We start from the raw sequence: 15138 nt of genomic DNA, 5'->3' as shown, positions 1-15138 counted from the left end.
ATAACAGAGCTTGATTATGTCACGCATGAGCCCATGGGCTAGGCCCACAAGCCCACGAAAGAATTCGTGCTTTTCACTATATGTATATGTGTGTGTGTATATATATATATATATATATCTTAGGGTTTTCACTATAATTAATTTCCTTAATATTCAACTAAAAAAATGAGTTATAAGATTTGAATTGTATACACCTAATCGGTACGAGGACATGACATATACCCACTAAATTTAATGCTCTTAATTACCAAACTTAATTACTTAATAGTTAATTTAATAATAAATTACTGTTTAATTTAATGGTTAATACTTTTTTTTTTTCATTTACAAAAACATTGTATAGTAATACTTAATTAATTAAATTAATATGTAGCACTAATTTGTTACTTGGATGGTAATTATTTATATCATTTATATAAGAATAGTAGATTTAAATAATATTAATACGAATATTAACATTATGTTATTTTTATTAGTATATTATTTTGTTATCGTGCGAATGTTAAATTAAATTAACATGCAATTAATAGTTATTTATTACATAATTAATTAATTTTTATAATATTCAACTAAAGTGTAAATTTTAATATTTGAGTTATATACATGTAACACGCACAATGACACGATACTTAAACTACTAAATTTCAAATTCTTTAATTATTTATATTATTTGACATAGTAAAGATCGTTCTATAATATTTAATTATTTAACTATTGTTCATTTCTTTAATTTTTATTTATTTTTTTAAATAAAATATTTTTATAATTTTATTAAATATTTTAAATTATTACATAATAAATATAAAAATTAAATTTTATTATTTCGTTTTCACATTAAATTTATAACTTTATTTGTTTTTTACATTCTCAGCTACCACACTTTAACTACAAATCCTAATAACTAGTTAATACTTAGTTTTTCTTTTATCTATAAGAAGTCTAGAAACCTGCAAGTCAATATTTATATGTGTGTGTGTGTATATATATATATATATATGTATTTGCACGTTTATTTACTGGGTTGTTGGGAGAGAGGGTGATATTTATAGTCATATGTACATATTTATCATATAAGTTGTTCCCAATAACTAGATTTTTCTTTCATTCTCTCTCATTCTTTTTCCTTAATCTCTTTTCTTCTGTTTCTCTTTGGAAAACACAAAGATGGAAGCAACCCAGCGAAGAAGACACCCAAGAAAGCAAGCAAAAAACGCCATTTTTGACTGTGAAGGTAACTATTTTCTTCTGTTAGCTTCTCGGATTACTCTTAGTTTCTGGGTAAGTTTAAGAACTACCCAATTGAGAAAATGTTATAATCTTTTCTGGGTTTGATTTTGTTTTTATGTTCATTTGAATTTTTTTTTTTTTTTTTTACAGAAGTTAGTAGCATGCCATGGGAGTTTATTAACATGAGTGAGCAAGAAGAAGATCTTCTCTTCAGAATGTACAGACTTGTTGGAGACAGGTGACTTCTAGCCTATTTTGGAGAAGAGTTTTATTTATAAGCTTATTTGAAGTCAAACATTTATACTAATTATGTAAATTATGAAAACTACCAACTCAAAAAAATTATATTAATTTCTAGAGGAAGTAAAAAAATAACCTTAATAACTTTATAATTCTTAAATGATTTGAGATTTTTTCAGATGGGATTTAATTGCTGGACGTATTCCAGGCAGGAAAGCAGAAGAACTAGAGAGGTTTTGGATAATGAGAAAAATAGCAGAGGGTTTGACCAGAGAATAACAGAGTATATGCAGAATTCAGCTACTCCAAATTTTTTATCCCATTCACAGTATACTTTCAGTAATCCTGTATAAGATAGTACCGTATATTATAAACAAGAGAAGAAGATGTATACATTATACAAGTATAGTTAACGATTGTAGCTATATGTTGAGCTCATTTCAGCTTTATATTACATGGTGTATGAGAATTTTGTTCATCTAATCAAAATCAAAATGATTATAAACAAATGACAAGCATGGGATAAGGTCCTGTTTGGTTTTTCAGACAATATATCGGCAAAGATAATCCACTCGAGTTGGATGCTTGAGCTTCATGAAAGCCTTAACTTCATGCTTCCTTACCATCTCTCTTGAAATATTTAGGTTTCCCGCGATTTCTCCCAACGTCCGGTCACCTCTTCCGTCAAGACCATATCTTTGTCTTATTACCAAGCTCTCTTTAGGCTTCAGAGAATCAAGCTAGAATAGGAAAAGATCATAGTTACAAAGATTGGTAGAGTACAAAATAGTATTGATTTCGGATTAGAATCTGATATAGTATCAGAATCAATTCTATTCCTATGTCTCGAAGCTAAATTTTAGATTTTTGTTATAAATGTATGACAGTCAATCGATATCTTTTATAAGATGAAGAGGAATTCAAGGATGAGTGATTACCACGTCGTCCAGAGCCAGCCTAAGAAGAGCAGATTGCCTCTGACTATCACTTCCGACACCATCAACATCTGTAATCCCATTAATGAACTCTTCTTGTGTGACAGCATGCCTCGAATGGAGAGAAAAAACTGGTTTCGAAGCTCTCATTACTTCGTGGTACCTTTCCGGGGAAATTCCAACTTTTTTTATGATCTCATCATCGGTTGGTAATCTTCCAAGCTCAAACAACAACTCGAGTTTGGCTTTCTGAATTTCTACTCTAACCTGCGTTCATAGAAAAGAGAAAGTTACATCACTTAGCACACAACATTAAGCAATACTGTGTGCATATCTGTCGGGGAATCAAGCTGAGAGATACATCAAGAAAGTAAGTAGGACAAAAGCAATACCGATTCAAGTCCAAACGAGACGCGGGTAAAGCTCGAGACAGTCATGGAACGTATAATGGCATGCCTAATCCAAAACAAACTGTAGGTGGAAAGCCGGAATCTCCTCTTTGGTTCAAAACGATCAATTGCCGTAATAAGACCTTTAACTCCAGCCTGACAGAGGTCTTGGAATCTTGATCCATTTGCAAAGTCTTGAAAGTATCTATTGATTACGAACAACACGAGCCGGAGATTGTGCTGCAATAACGGCAGCCATTATCTGTTGTTAGATCTTTTGTCTTGACATATAAAGAGTTGCTTGAAATAGAAGTTGAAGGTATGATCCAAAGATGTTTAATCCAATTCTTGGCCAGTAGAAAGATTCGAGAAGAACAATTTAATCAAAAGATTTAGTTTCCCTTTCGACAAAAAACCCACACTAGTTATCACTATATTGGAAGATGTTGTGGAAGCAAATCCCAAAATATATACACAATCGCACAAAAAAAATGATAAAATAAGAAAGATATAAAATTTTACGTGGTTCAATAGAGATACCTACATCTGTAGGTAAGATCGAGAAGAAATTTTTTATAATGATGAAGATTGAGAGCACATCACTAATAAAGTTGTAAATCTTTATATACACAAAGTATTAGGGTCTTTTCTTGAATTATTCCCCAAAATATATATAGAATATTTCTAGAATCAAGTCATCTAAGAAGATAATTCAGGTTTGCAGAAGGTTTTCTTAGAAACGTAGACTGAAGCAATGCAAATTTAGCATAGATATCTTGTCTCTAATATCAATAGGTAAACTTGTGTACTATAAAAGAAGGGAACAAGAGACAGTACTTGCCTTAATGAGCTTGTTTCTTGCAGCTCTACCAATCTCCATCTGTTTTTTAACTTGAACAATATTCATATTCGTTGCCTTGGCTAATTCACCTTCAGTTGGCTCATGTCCGAGATTCTTCTCCAATTCCTCTTTCACTTGAAGGAGTGCCTGCAAGATATCCAATATAACTTACTGTCATAAGACTATACAAATACTAAAATTGTACTCTTCTCTACTAATTTAATCAATTCGTTATCTAACACCATATTTGAGATCCTAGTTTTGAGCCTCTACTTTACATGCACAAGAAAGCTAATGAATTAGGAATACAAATTTCAAAGTTTAGGAAATAAGGAAAGAGAGAAAAGAGAAACACCTTCATAGGCTGCATCAACTTGAACAACCAAGCATGTTCAGTGGAAGATAAAACTGGAGGTATCTTCATTTTCTTCCAGTCCAAGCTCACCAAATCAGTCGAAGCCGAATACTCCCTCACAAGCTCCTCTATCTTCTCATTCTCATTCTTCCGATCACTTTTCTTCCAAAATGCAGCCACCTTTCTCTCATTCTTGTCCCTTCCCAGAGCAATCCTCTTATCAAGACTCAATCTTTTAGCCCTCTTAGCCGGGTTCCTAACCACAAAACTACCAATTTCATTATCTGCTTTATCATCATCTCCACTAATCCTCCTCCTCCTCCTCCGCTCTCTCCTTGGCATACTATCTACGTCTCCCACATCAGAAGTTTTAGTAGAAGGGCTAAGCTTGTATATACTCTCAAGTTTAGCTGCAGCCTCGTTGTAGTCAACATCCAAGATACATGGAGAAGCCTCATCGGTGGACACTGCTTTTACATTTTTCAAAACTTTGCTAGACTTTCTGAGTCTCTTTTGCTGCTTCTTAGGTGCTTCTACAGGCAACAAGATTTGTTCTTGGGGCAAAATCAAAGCTGTGCTATTCGATTTATCTGCTTTGAATGCAACAATTGATGGTCTTGATCTTGATCCAGAATGATTACTCGAAAGTTTTTTGATCAATCCCAATGGAGACCGGGCTGCTGAGCTCGAGACAGTCACAACTCCCATGCCCCAAGTTGTCTTCCTCCGAGATTTGAGCTGAAATATGAGACTTTCCCACAACACCAAACTCTGCAACCCATATTTTACTCTTAGCATAAATTCTATGTTTCTATAGAAAACCAAGTATTATGAGGGAGGAAAAAGAAACACAAATCAAATTAACTCAACCCATATCATCAATTCTACAATATGTACTTATATTCACACTTGTTAAGGGAAGAATCATAAAAGTTTCTGTTTGAATTGAATATGGAATTAACTTGAAATTAATTTGTTCTCATCCAAATCTCTACCATGTTTTTATTATTCTCTTTTACTATTTTGTATAATTAAAATCTGAACCAAATCTAACCTTAACCCATCTCATCATTTTCCTTAAGCTTTTATCGGAATCAATCACCGAGTCCAAATTATATTTGATCGATTGTTTAATCACGTTTGCAAATGATCATTTAGAGTGCATGCATCATTTCCATGTAAAACAAAACAGAAAGGGAAAAGAAAAAAGCTCTTATGTGGTTCAATTTTCAGGCACTGAAGCTTCAAAATAAAGCTCAATCACAAACCATACATAGAACAAACAATGAGAAGAAATTGCTCGAGTTGAAGATTAGAATTCCATTGTTAACGACTTTAACTAAGAGTTAATGTGATTCAAAACATGTAATTATGAATGATTCTATTCTACCGTCGAGATTAGTTTAGTAATTAACCCCAAAAGGGCAATAATCAAATAGAAAAGTAAGAGATTTCTCAGTTGATACTGATTCTTATAGTCCTAAATCTAAGTAAACTTTTATGAATATCATTACATTACAGAAAACCCATCATGAATATCACCGAAAAACTGATTACTAATCCTCTAAATTTAAGAAATTTTAATCAAAATCAACATTACTTCTCCTGCTCAAACAAAGCTCGATTAACCGTAAGTGACTCTACGAGTTACACTAAAACGACAATGTTTTGCACCAAAATAACACCATGAAAATGGAAATCCAATGCAGAAAGAAACTCAACCTGGTATTTGCAGAGAGAGATTTCCTCCAGAAGGCTGAATCGACCTGGATTCTTGGCGAGAGAAGTTCAGCTGTTACAGAGTTGGAGGCTTTAATACAAAAAAAAATTCAAGTACGAATTACGGTGACCACAACTTATATCTTCTACAAGATCGACGGCCAGGACAGGCGGTCCGGTTAAATCGACGGCTGATGAAGCGTACAAGTAAGACCTTGAAGAGGCGAAGCGACGACGTGGCGAGAGGAGATGCACGAAAAGATATGAGGAGCTTGCTTACGTGGCTTATTCAGAGTGGAAGGGGAGATATTTTTCACGGAGCTCATGGATTATGCTGCTACACGTGGACGTCTTTCATTGGGGGCCATATATCATTGTCTGATTGTGGGACCTAGTACGTGTGGTCGCCTTGGCTTTCATTACGTAGCCTAATTGCAGCCATTTGAAAAATTAATTGTTTAAATATTTTTTATCACCACCTTAAAAAACGACGTCGTATTGGTTAATCAACCAAACAAGATTTAACGGAGACGTTCCGTTAAGAAAGAAAAACGTGAGACAAACTAAACGCGTCTCAGCCAACGTGGCGCCCACAAAAACGGTGGTTAAGACCGCATACGACCCGATCGTAAATTGCGGCTCCTTCACGCTCCTCTTTTCATACAATATAATTTTATATGTCTCTTTTTAGTTAATAATTTAATCGAATCGGTCAAATTTTAATTTTATTTTCCTTTTTAATTTCATTTTTCCAAGTCTATTTAGAAAAAAAATTCAAAATTTTTTATGAAAATTCACGTAAAATTAATAAAATTTGAAATTAATATTTACGTAAAATTAATTTTTTATTAATTTAAAAAGAAAATTTTCAATCTCTCGAACATAAGCACTAGTACATTTTTATAGTACAAAAATTGAAACAAATAAAAAAGAACATAATTTTCCCACAATGTAAAGTAAATTTTTAAAATTTATAATCTAATCACTAAAATATTAGTGTATATAATTAATTTTGGAACTTAAAAACTTAATATTTATATATTAATATATATATATATATATATATATATATAAAAGTTGAAAAAATGTACCACACTTTACACCTCCAAAAATAATAAAATAAACGGTGCAAACGTAATGATTGAAGGCGTCACCTTTTCGTATTTCATCATTCCCCATCACTACTAGTAGTGACGCGTAAAATATATTCTCGCACTCAAAGATTCTCAGTCTTCTCTGACTATTATTATCGCAAGCATAATTTTCTACTAATTTAATTTAATTTTAGTAAAAAAAAAACTATAAACTTTCACCCTTTTTTTTTATAAAATAGTATATAATATTATAATATTTAATTTAATAAATTCGATAATTTAATTTACTAATATATTGAAGTTGATCGTAATGGGATCTTAACGAAATTAAATTAGATTAAATTTTAATATAAAAAATAATATTTTAGTAAAAATGATTTAAAAAATTAATTTAAAGTTGTTTTTAAGTAATTTTTGTAAACTAAATTAGACCCACTACTTCAATGTGTATTGGGAACAAGTTGAAAAGCCTTAATCGATTCTTTGATGAGGCTTCACTTGGTTAATTAGTAAAAATTAATTACCCCAAGTAAAAAAAAGGGAAGAGAGAAAATTACAGAGGGAGACGTACGCTTTGGTGAAGTTGAACAAGTCAGCAGTTGGACTTTCTCCCATCGTTGAACCTAAATGTATGACCAAAGACCGGTCTACACGAAGAAAATCCATTTCACCTTTTTCTCAGTCAAACTTCTCTTCTTCTTCTTCTTCTTCTTCTGTTCAATCACAAACACAGATCATTAAATTCCCGTTCCCTTAAAATCCTACATTTACCACCTTCTTCTTCCTCAACACACACTTCTCCTAGCTCTCCATTACCAATCAATGTGATTTACGCACATACATGTGTGAATGTGGGTTTGAATATCGTACCTTTTTTGGATGCTCTTCGAATTCAGTTCGGGGCTGGAGCGATTCTTTTTGTCCTAGTTTTGAAGCGATATAAGCTGGAGAGAAGCGAATGTTGAATACCCAATTCAAATTTAGCTTCCCCAGCTTCTAGATTCTTGGATTCTGCGACAGAGATAATCAGCATTTCATGAACTGACATTTCGTCGAGCACCTTCTGGGCTTTGCTTCGACGAAACGCTTTAATTCATTTTCTTGGTTTGATTTGTGTTCTAATGGAGTCGAAGATGGGGGATGAGCAGAAGAGCTTGATAGACGAGTTGACACAAGGGAGGGAGCTCGCGAGGCAGCTTCAAGTCCACATCAACATGCCGTCTTCATCGCCGGAGACGCGGGATTTCCTGGTGCAGAAAATTTTGGTTTCGTATGAAAAATCTCTTGCCCTGCTCAATATCTGCAGTCGTACCGGCTCGTCGGCGGCGGGGAATGTTGCGGGGACGTCGGAATCGCCGCAATCGATGAGTGCAAGTCCCCGGAGTGAAGACTCCGATCGTGATACCCTCAAGGACCAAGAGCCCAGAGATAGTTCCAAGAAAAGGTAAACTTGGTAATACCAATATATATATGTGTGTGTTTTTATATACAGATAAAGTAAACTAAATTTAGCTGTAATGATTTTAGGAAGGCGATGCCAAGATGGACACAGCAAGTGAGAATTACTCCAGGAACAGGACTGGAAGGTCCTCTTGATGATGGATTTAGCTGGAGGAAGTACGGACAGAAAGATATTCTTGGGGCCAAATATCCTAGGTTCTACTTTTGTTTCTTTACTTTTTTATATATATAATAAATGCGTATATACATATACATATATACACACACAAACATCCACATATAGTTTATATAACTCATCTGTTTTACTCTGATATTTTACGCTTTAACCGTCCTATCATCTTTTATATCATGCAAGACAAATCAAAAAAGTACATATGATGTGTGGATATATATATATATATATTTACTTATAAATACGTGTAGTATAAAGCATGCATGCGAATTAATATATATATTTTTAATTTTATTACAGAGGGTACTACAGGTGTACTCATCGAAACGTCCAAGGTTGTCTGGCAACAAAACAAGTTCAAAGATCCGATGAAGACACCACCATCTTCGAGATAACTTACCGTGGCCGCCACACCTGCAACCCAGCTTCTTCCTCCGGCGCCGTCACTCCTCCCCTGCAACAGCCGGAAAATCAAGAACAGAAACCTGTTACAGATTCCGGCGAACAAACGACGTCGTCCCACCTTCTTCCACCCCATCATGACCAGCGCCAACAACACCCGCAGCAATTGCTGTTAGATCTCCGAAATGGACTTAGGATTATCACCGACGATTTGGACAGAATTCACCAACCCCCATTCTCTTCTTTTAACTTCCAAACTCCGTCAAACTCGGCTATGAACTATGAAGCTCATTATCATGGACTCTCGCCGGCTTCCATAGCTGATAACGGTGGTTTCGTCGGAAACTTCTCGCCGAGCTTCATATCGCCGGGGACCTCTGGGTCCAACGGCTATTTCCGTACTACTAGAACCACTAATGAGATTCGTGAAGCTAACTTTCGAAACTCTGAGTCCGAACTCGCTGAGTTAAATAACTTTGGTAACTCGGGTACGAACTCACCGACTGTTGGGTTGGATTTCCCGTTCGGCAACGTTGAATTGGACCCGAACTTCGCATTTGGCAGCCCTGGATTTTTTTCTTAATTAGTTATTGAAATGTAAACGATTGGATAAAATGCGCGTAGATTAGAGAACCTGAATTTACTTTTTTGCCACCATAAAATGTTGACTGGTCAACGGATTGAAGTCATTTTTGTTTCTTTTTAACATAAATTTGCAATTTTAATTCCTTTTTTATAATTAATATAAATTTATATATTAATCAATAAATTATATATAAGCTATAAAAAACTATAAATTAGAAACAAATTTTTGTATATGCATTAATGTATATATCTACACTTGAGAAAAAAATCATGCTATCCTATATACTGCCGTGGATCTTTGAGGTACCTTCTCAAAGTGGTTCAAAACATATATCATATACACACACACATATATATATATCTTCAATGTTAGCGGTGAGCTACCATATACAATCACTCTCAGATTTCCTCTACATGAAAAATATCCTGCAGCCTCTACTTTGTAAGTTCCTCCCGACCTGCAATGATTGAAAGGGAGCCTCTGCTAAACTCATCTTTGATGTGCTGATAAAAAGAACTGCAAGTAAAGCAATTAATTTCTGATTAATCAACAGTGCAAAGATGAACTACAACCAACTGAGAGGAACCGGGAGGGAGGCGTCGTCGATACCATTGTTACCGCGAGTAAAAGCATCACTTTATTTATTTTTCAACTGCCCATTCGCATGTTCTTCTGTTTACTCCATTGCTATATTCATATACCCGTCCAGACATGCCAGGGTACCTGCACTGATGAGTGACAGATGGTAAAACCAGTTTTCGTATTCCTGAATTCACAAGTGAAGATACTGAAGGAAAAACCATTTACAACCGTATAAGCAAAACCATCTGCATATGGGTATTTGATAATCTATATTGAGTGAGATTAACCAAGAAATTAGGTGTTTAATATTACATCAAAATTCCTCATCAGAGATTAATATTGTTGTATTAACCAAGACTCGTGAGAAAACAACAGTTCACCCGTTAAAATTCACCACATTTTGTCACTGCGGTCTAGGAATCATAAAACTGGGATTACACCTCAGAAAACTCCTATATAAGAAACCTATAACCATAATTTGTAGTTTTTGTGCCAAAATTTTGATGCAGTGCATCACCAACAATACGAATTAGTGATCGTGAAATTGCAAACCATGATGTTTAAGATATGATGCTATCTATACACATCCGCACAGCATTAATTTTGATCCTGAAAATGATTATGGTGATTTTCTCTCTACCTCCCTTGTGCATAAAAAAAGAGCAAGAAAAATCCTTTTGGCTTAGAGAAATTAATCAAATAAGCAAAGTACCATCATGCTTTGAAGAGTTAGTTCTACACATCTAAAAGGCAATAAAGCTTTCATAGTGATGCGAAGCTAAAAGCCATAGCAATTTTAATCACATCCGATGATCTGGGATTTATACCCTTGGATTTCAACATAAGCTCATGAGCTACACATGTAATTACATTTAAACAACAGAGGCTAGAAAATCTGCAAAAAAGAAACAGCATTATTTTGAACTGTCAATCATCCTATGCATATAGGATGGGAAGTCTGAACTCGCAGAAAAATGACATTTTAAAAGGAAAAAAGAAAATTGGTGATGATCGACAGAGATATGAGATGTGAAGAACAAAACGAGACAAGAGAAACAGATAAAGAGACTAACCTCGATAATCAACATCAGAATTCAGTTTGACAACAACTAGTCACCCACGAATCGATTTGAGGAAGTCCGCTGGTGTCCTTGTATTTGCTGACCCTTTCTCTCCAGCTCCACTCATTTTTTCTTTTTCACTTACAATTTGGATATACCTACTGTGAATTTGTTATCACCACTGACCTGTACAAAATGTGAACTTTATCTGCTTGGATCAGCCACAACTTTGTAATGAAAAAAGGAAAGCTAACTTTCTGCCACATACCAACAAAAATCATAAAAGGTAATCCCTAATTCCAATACAACCACACCCTCGTTTTAACCGGAGGGAGAAAACTTTTGAACTTATTGACAAAATTTCAGAACTCTCAATCGGTAATATCTTTGATAGTCTTCCGTGTGGATTAACCAAAAATGAAAACCACAGCTAAGTGCATCTGTGTATGTACAAATTGTAACTGCACGTATATTATTCTAAGTTTATGGACATTCTTCAAAGTGCTTGCATCAAAAGAAATGTGTTGCAATTATTAAACTTCACCCCTGTGAGGTTTTTCACTCTAGAGCTGGTGACATGGAGGAGAGACACTAAAGTTTTTATCAAATTATCTATAGTGACTAGTAAAAACTAAGTGGTATAATAGCTATTCTTGAGCTTGTATATTAACACCCGGGACTGGATACATAACAGCTTATAATCAAGGCTGTTCCGTGCTAAACTATGCAAACAACTGATTCCAATATGTTAGGACTGTGTGTGTGTGTAACACAACTACATGCATCGAACGAGAGAAAACTTCACCACCGCCAAAGCAGAGAACTAAGAATGGGTCAGATTAGTTTTAATTTAGAAAACATCAAAAAAAAATATATGGTAAAACTTTCTAAAGACTTCGATTATAACATCTTCATATTTGGAAAATGGTTCAAACACAAGGAAAAAAGAATAGAAATTCCAAAAGAATCTGCACAGACCAGATTATGAAACAATAGTAAAGGGATGAAAATGGATTTTGATTTTCTTGAAAGCACAATTCTTTCTATAGAAAAGAATGGAAGCAAAAATAAATAAAACACCCTTCAGTAAAATAGCAAGAACAGTAAGTAACTTGTTCAAGGTGGATTGAAAATCTAATGTAAAAAAGTTCTTTCCTGTCTGATGCATAGCAGAGTCTGGATTGAAAATCAAATGTACAAAAGTTGTTTCCTATCTGGTGCATAGCAGAGTCGGGATTCTTATACAATTTAATAAATTACTAAAGATATAAAGTTGTTCGTAAAAAATTTGTACAAAAATTTACAAGCAGTTTACTGATGAAAATCGCCACTCAATCATAGAAACGATACTTCTCAATCACTCACCAAATCACTCAACATAGAGTTGACCACATGATAAATCTCTTGTATTGATAACTGAATCAGAAGAAATTCCCAATTCCAAATATCATTCAACGCAAGATTAAATTGAAAGGAAAACCAAAATGCCAGAAACTCTCTAAGTAAGAATCGCTCAACCCTAGGTAATGAATACATCGTACCTGAAGATTCAGAAAAAGAGAAGGAATAGCGGCCGGATCAGTGAAAACGCGACCGAGGTTTGGACTTGGTGGCGGAGCTGAAGGGGATGTGTACTGGTTGAGTTGCGGAGTAGCAGAGCACGAGCGGCGAAATTTATCTGGCCTTGGCCAAATAATCAGGTATGGTGGCCTGATTGTCATGCGATCAGTCTATGCCAAGGCCTGGTTGCACGACCATCACTTGTTGCAACACCACCAAACCATGGAGTTGGAGCAGGTGGTCGTGGGACAAAGGTCTGTCAATCAGCTGTGTGAAAAAGAAGGCCCTGATCGGACGATCAGTCCACACATTAAACTTGGCTCAGCTGGTTGCACAACCAGACCTTGCCTTTGTTGGTCGCCGACGGACAGAACTTGCCTCGACCAGCCACGTGACTCTTGGTAAAACATCAGACGACGTGGACCATGGGATTCGTAAACACGTGGCATGCGTTCATTGGACACATTATAACTTTCCTGAGTTGACTTGATTATTTTTCTTTCAAGTATCAATTAATATGAATAAAAACTGTCTGTCTCTTCCTCCCCCAGTTCATCTCTCAAATCCCTCTGTTTCCTCTCTGAAAATCTCTCCATTTTCCCGTCTATCACAATGAAACCCCCTTCACACAATAAGAAAAAGGGAAAGACATCCGATAATTTTTTTAAATTTTTAATCTTAAATAAAAATAAATATTTTAAATTATTTACCTGTTGATCAAGAAGTAAAAATTTGTTAAGTTTCCTAATTACCATCTATCCTCTCTCTCTCTCTATATATACCTACAAACCTTAAACTTCATCCCTGCATTTTTTTGTTTCTTTTGATCTCCTCCCATGAGAGGCTAGGAGATAGAGAGGGAGGAAGAGAGAGTCTTGCTAAAGTCCCTCGTTTGGGTTCTTCTTCGTAGGACTCCCTCTTCCTCCTTCTCTATCCCCATAGCCACTCATGCAAAATATTACCATCTATCCTCTCTATTATACCTTGTAGCTTTTTCTTTGGATCTGCTCCCATGAGAGGCTAGGAGACAAGGAAGAATAGAAAGAAGAGTTCTGCTAAAGTTCTATCGTTTGTAAGCATCCAAGAAGGTGTAAACTGGAAATTATCGTACAAGAATGATCATTACGAGAAGAAGACCAAGTGCAAAGTACATGAATTTCTTAATCAAGAGCGATTAAAATCAAGCAACCCTTCTCGCTAATTTTGGGATGCGCAGAAGTTCAAAATTTTTTTGTCCATTTGCTTCTTGGATTCAATATCAATAGCCTTATCTTTCCATGAAGCATGCTGATCAATCTCAGGGTTTTTTTTTTTATTTTTTATAGAAACTCTGATTATATAGAAATAAAAATATTTATAATGGAAAAATTAAAAAAAAAAATATTACCTATAAATCTATAAAAAAAATTGTAAATCATTTTCTAAATTACTTTTATTTGTAAATTTAAAATATAAAATTATTATATACAATAAAATAATATATTTTATTTATATTTATTACTTAGTTATACAAATAAATTTTACACATAATCTTTCAAAATTATAATGTTTTAAACTATTTTTTAATATAATCATATTCTTGGTACAAAAAGAATCTTGTAGAAAATTATTTACTTGTAGAATTTTTCATATTTAAGAACGATTATTACAGGAAGAAAACTAACTGTTAAGAATATTTAAGAACGATTATTACAGGAAGAAGACTAATTGTTAAGAATATGTTTTTCTTAATCAAGAATAATTATAATCAGACAAGCTTTTTCTTCAATTATTGGACGCTTAAGAGTTCAGAGATTTTCTTTTCAAGTTTCTTCTCAATTTACAGTTTGCAACTTATACAAATTCAACATTTCCATTGCTTAAATTTTCTACATGCAATGCACACGTATACAACAATTTATACATGCAAATATGCATTTAATTAAAGTATAAATTACTTGATTACAGGACATATATATATATATTTAAATATTAAAAATCAACGTGTAATATTTGGAGAAGCATGAGAGCGATGATGTGAATCTATATTTTGCATGAGTGGCTATGGGGACAAGGGGGGAGAGAAAGAGAGTCCTACAAAAGAAGAGACCAAACGATGGATCTTTAGCAGAGCTCCCCTTTCCCTCCTCCCCGGTCTCCTAGCCTCTCATGGGAGCAGATCCAAAGAAAAAACTACAAGGTATAATAGAGAGGATAGATGGTAATATTTGGCATGAGTGGCTACGGGGACAGGGGAGGAGGAGGAGGAGGAGGAGGAGGTAGTCCTACAAAGAAGAACCTAAACGAGGGACTTGATGAGAACATAGATCAAAGAAAAGCAAGGCAAAGAAAGATTGAAGCAAGATTCCATAAAGATTTCTTAACCTTTCTCCTACTCAACTGCAAATGTATCTGTCCTTTATTCTTCTGCTTTGACAGCAACCAAAAACCAGTTTTACACGTTCTTGGTCCTATCACGTTGTTCCTTTTTGGAGAAACATGAGAGCGATGATGTGAATCTATATTTTTCATGAG

General features: G+C 34.5%; 3 protein-coding genes, 1 long non-coding RNA gene and 1 pseudogene across 5 annotated transcripts; 2 read left to right on the top strand and 3 right to left on the bottom strand.

Moving 5' to 3' along the window:
* The first annotated feature begins 975 nt into the window (after positions 1–975).
* Positions 976–1916, top strand: TRY (Homeodomain-like superfamily protein). The gene is given in 4 exon segments (XM_022053524.2): positions 976–1231; positions 1378–1465; positions 1647–1716; positions 1719–1916. Coding segments are annotated over 4 exon segments (327 nt in total). The 5' UTR covers positions 976–1164; the 3' UTR covers positions 1821–1916.
* On the bottom strand, positions 1808–5860 carry SIGE (sigma factor E). Its single transcript, XM_022053521.2, has 6 exons — positions 5710–5860; positions 3988–4758; positions 3633–3779; positions 2795–3031; positions 2406–2669; positions 1808–2207 (listed from the first exon to the last, which is right to left on the bottom strand). The coding sequence occupies exons 2-6, from the start codon at positions 4693–4695 to the stop codon at positions 2010–2012; spliced, it is 1554 nt and encodes a 517-aa protein (XP_021909213.1). The 5' UTR covers positions 4696–4758; positions 5710–5860; the 3' UTR covers positions 1808–2009.
* A 1326-nt stretch (positions 5861–7186) lies between these two features.
* LOC148239704 (uncharacterized) lies at positions 7187–7805 on the bottom strand. Its single transcript, XR_015816571.1, has 2 exons — positions 7671–7805; positions 7187–7513 (listed from the first exon to the last, which is right to left on the bottom strand). It is a non-coding gene; the product is annotated as an uncharacterized LOC148239704 (long non-coding RNA).
* On the top strand, positions 7536–9584 carry LOC110823192 (putative WRKY transcription factor 53). The gene is made up of 3 exons (XM_022053523.2): positions 7536–8244; positions 8328–8456; positions 8734–9584. The coding sequence occupies exons 1-3, from the start codon at positions 7922–7924 to the stop codon at positions 9416–9418; spliced, it is 1137 nt and encodes a 378-aa protein (XP_021909215.1). The 5' UTR covers positions 7536–7921; the 3' UTR covers positions 9419–9584.
* Positions 9585–9632: 48 nt separating this feature from the next.
* Positions 9633–13680, bottom strand: LOC110823543 (sm-like protein LSM6A; annotated as a pseudogene). Its single transcript, XR_015816570.1, has 4 exons — positions 12606–13680; positions 11077–11250; positions 10031–10144; positions 9633–9937 (listed from the first exon to the last, which is right to left on the bottom strand). The product of XR_015816570.1 is annotated as a sm-like protein LSM6A (transcript).
* Positions 13681–15138: the final 1458 nt, after the last annotated feature.

The sequence above is a fragment of the Carica papaya genome, chromosome 9, assembly GCF_054855325.1.
Source record: "Carica papaya isolate Zhongbai chromosome 9, ASM5485532v1, whole genome shotgun sequence".
NCBI lineage: Eukaryota > Viridiplantae > Streptophyta > Magnoliopsida > Brassicales > Caricaceae > Carica > Carica papaya.
The sequence above is the reverse complement of the archived record's forward strand: the minus strand, read 5'-3'. Positions and strand labels throughout refer to the sequence as shown.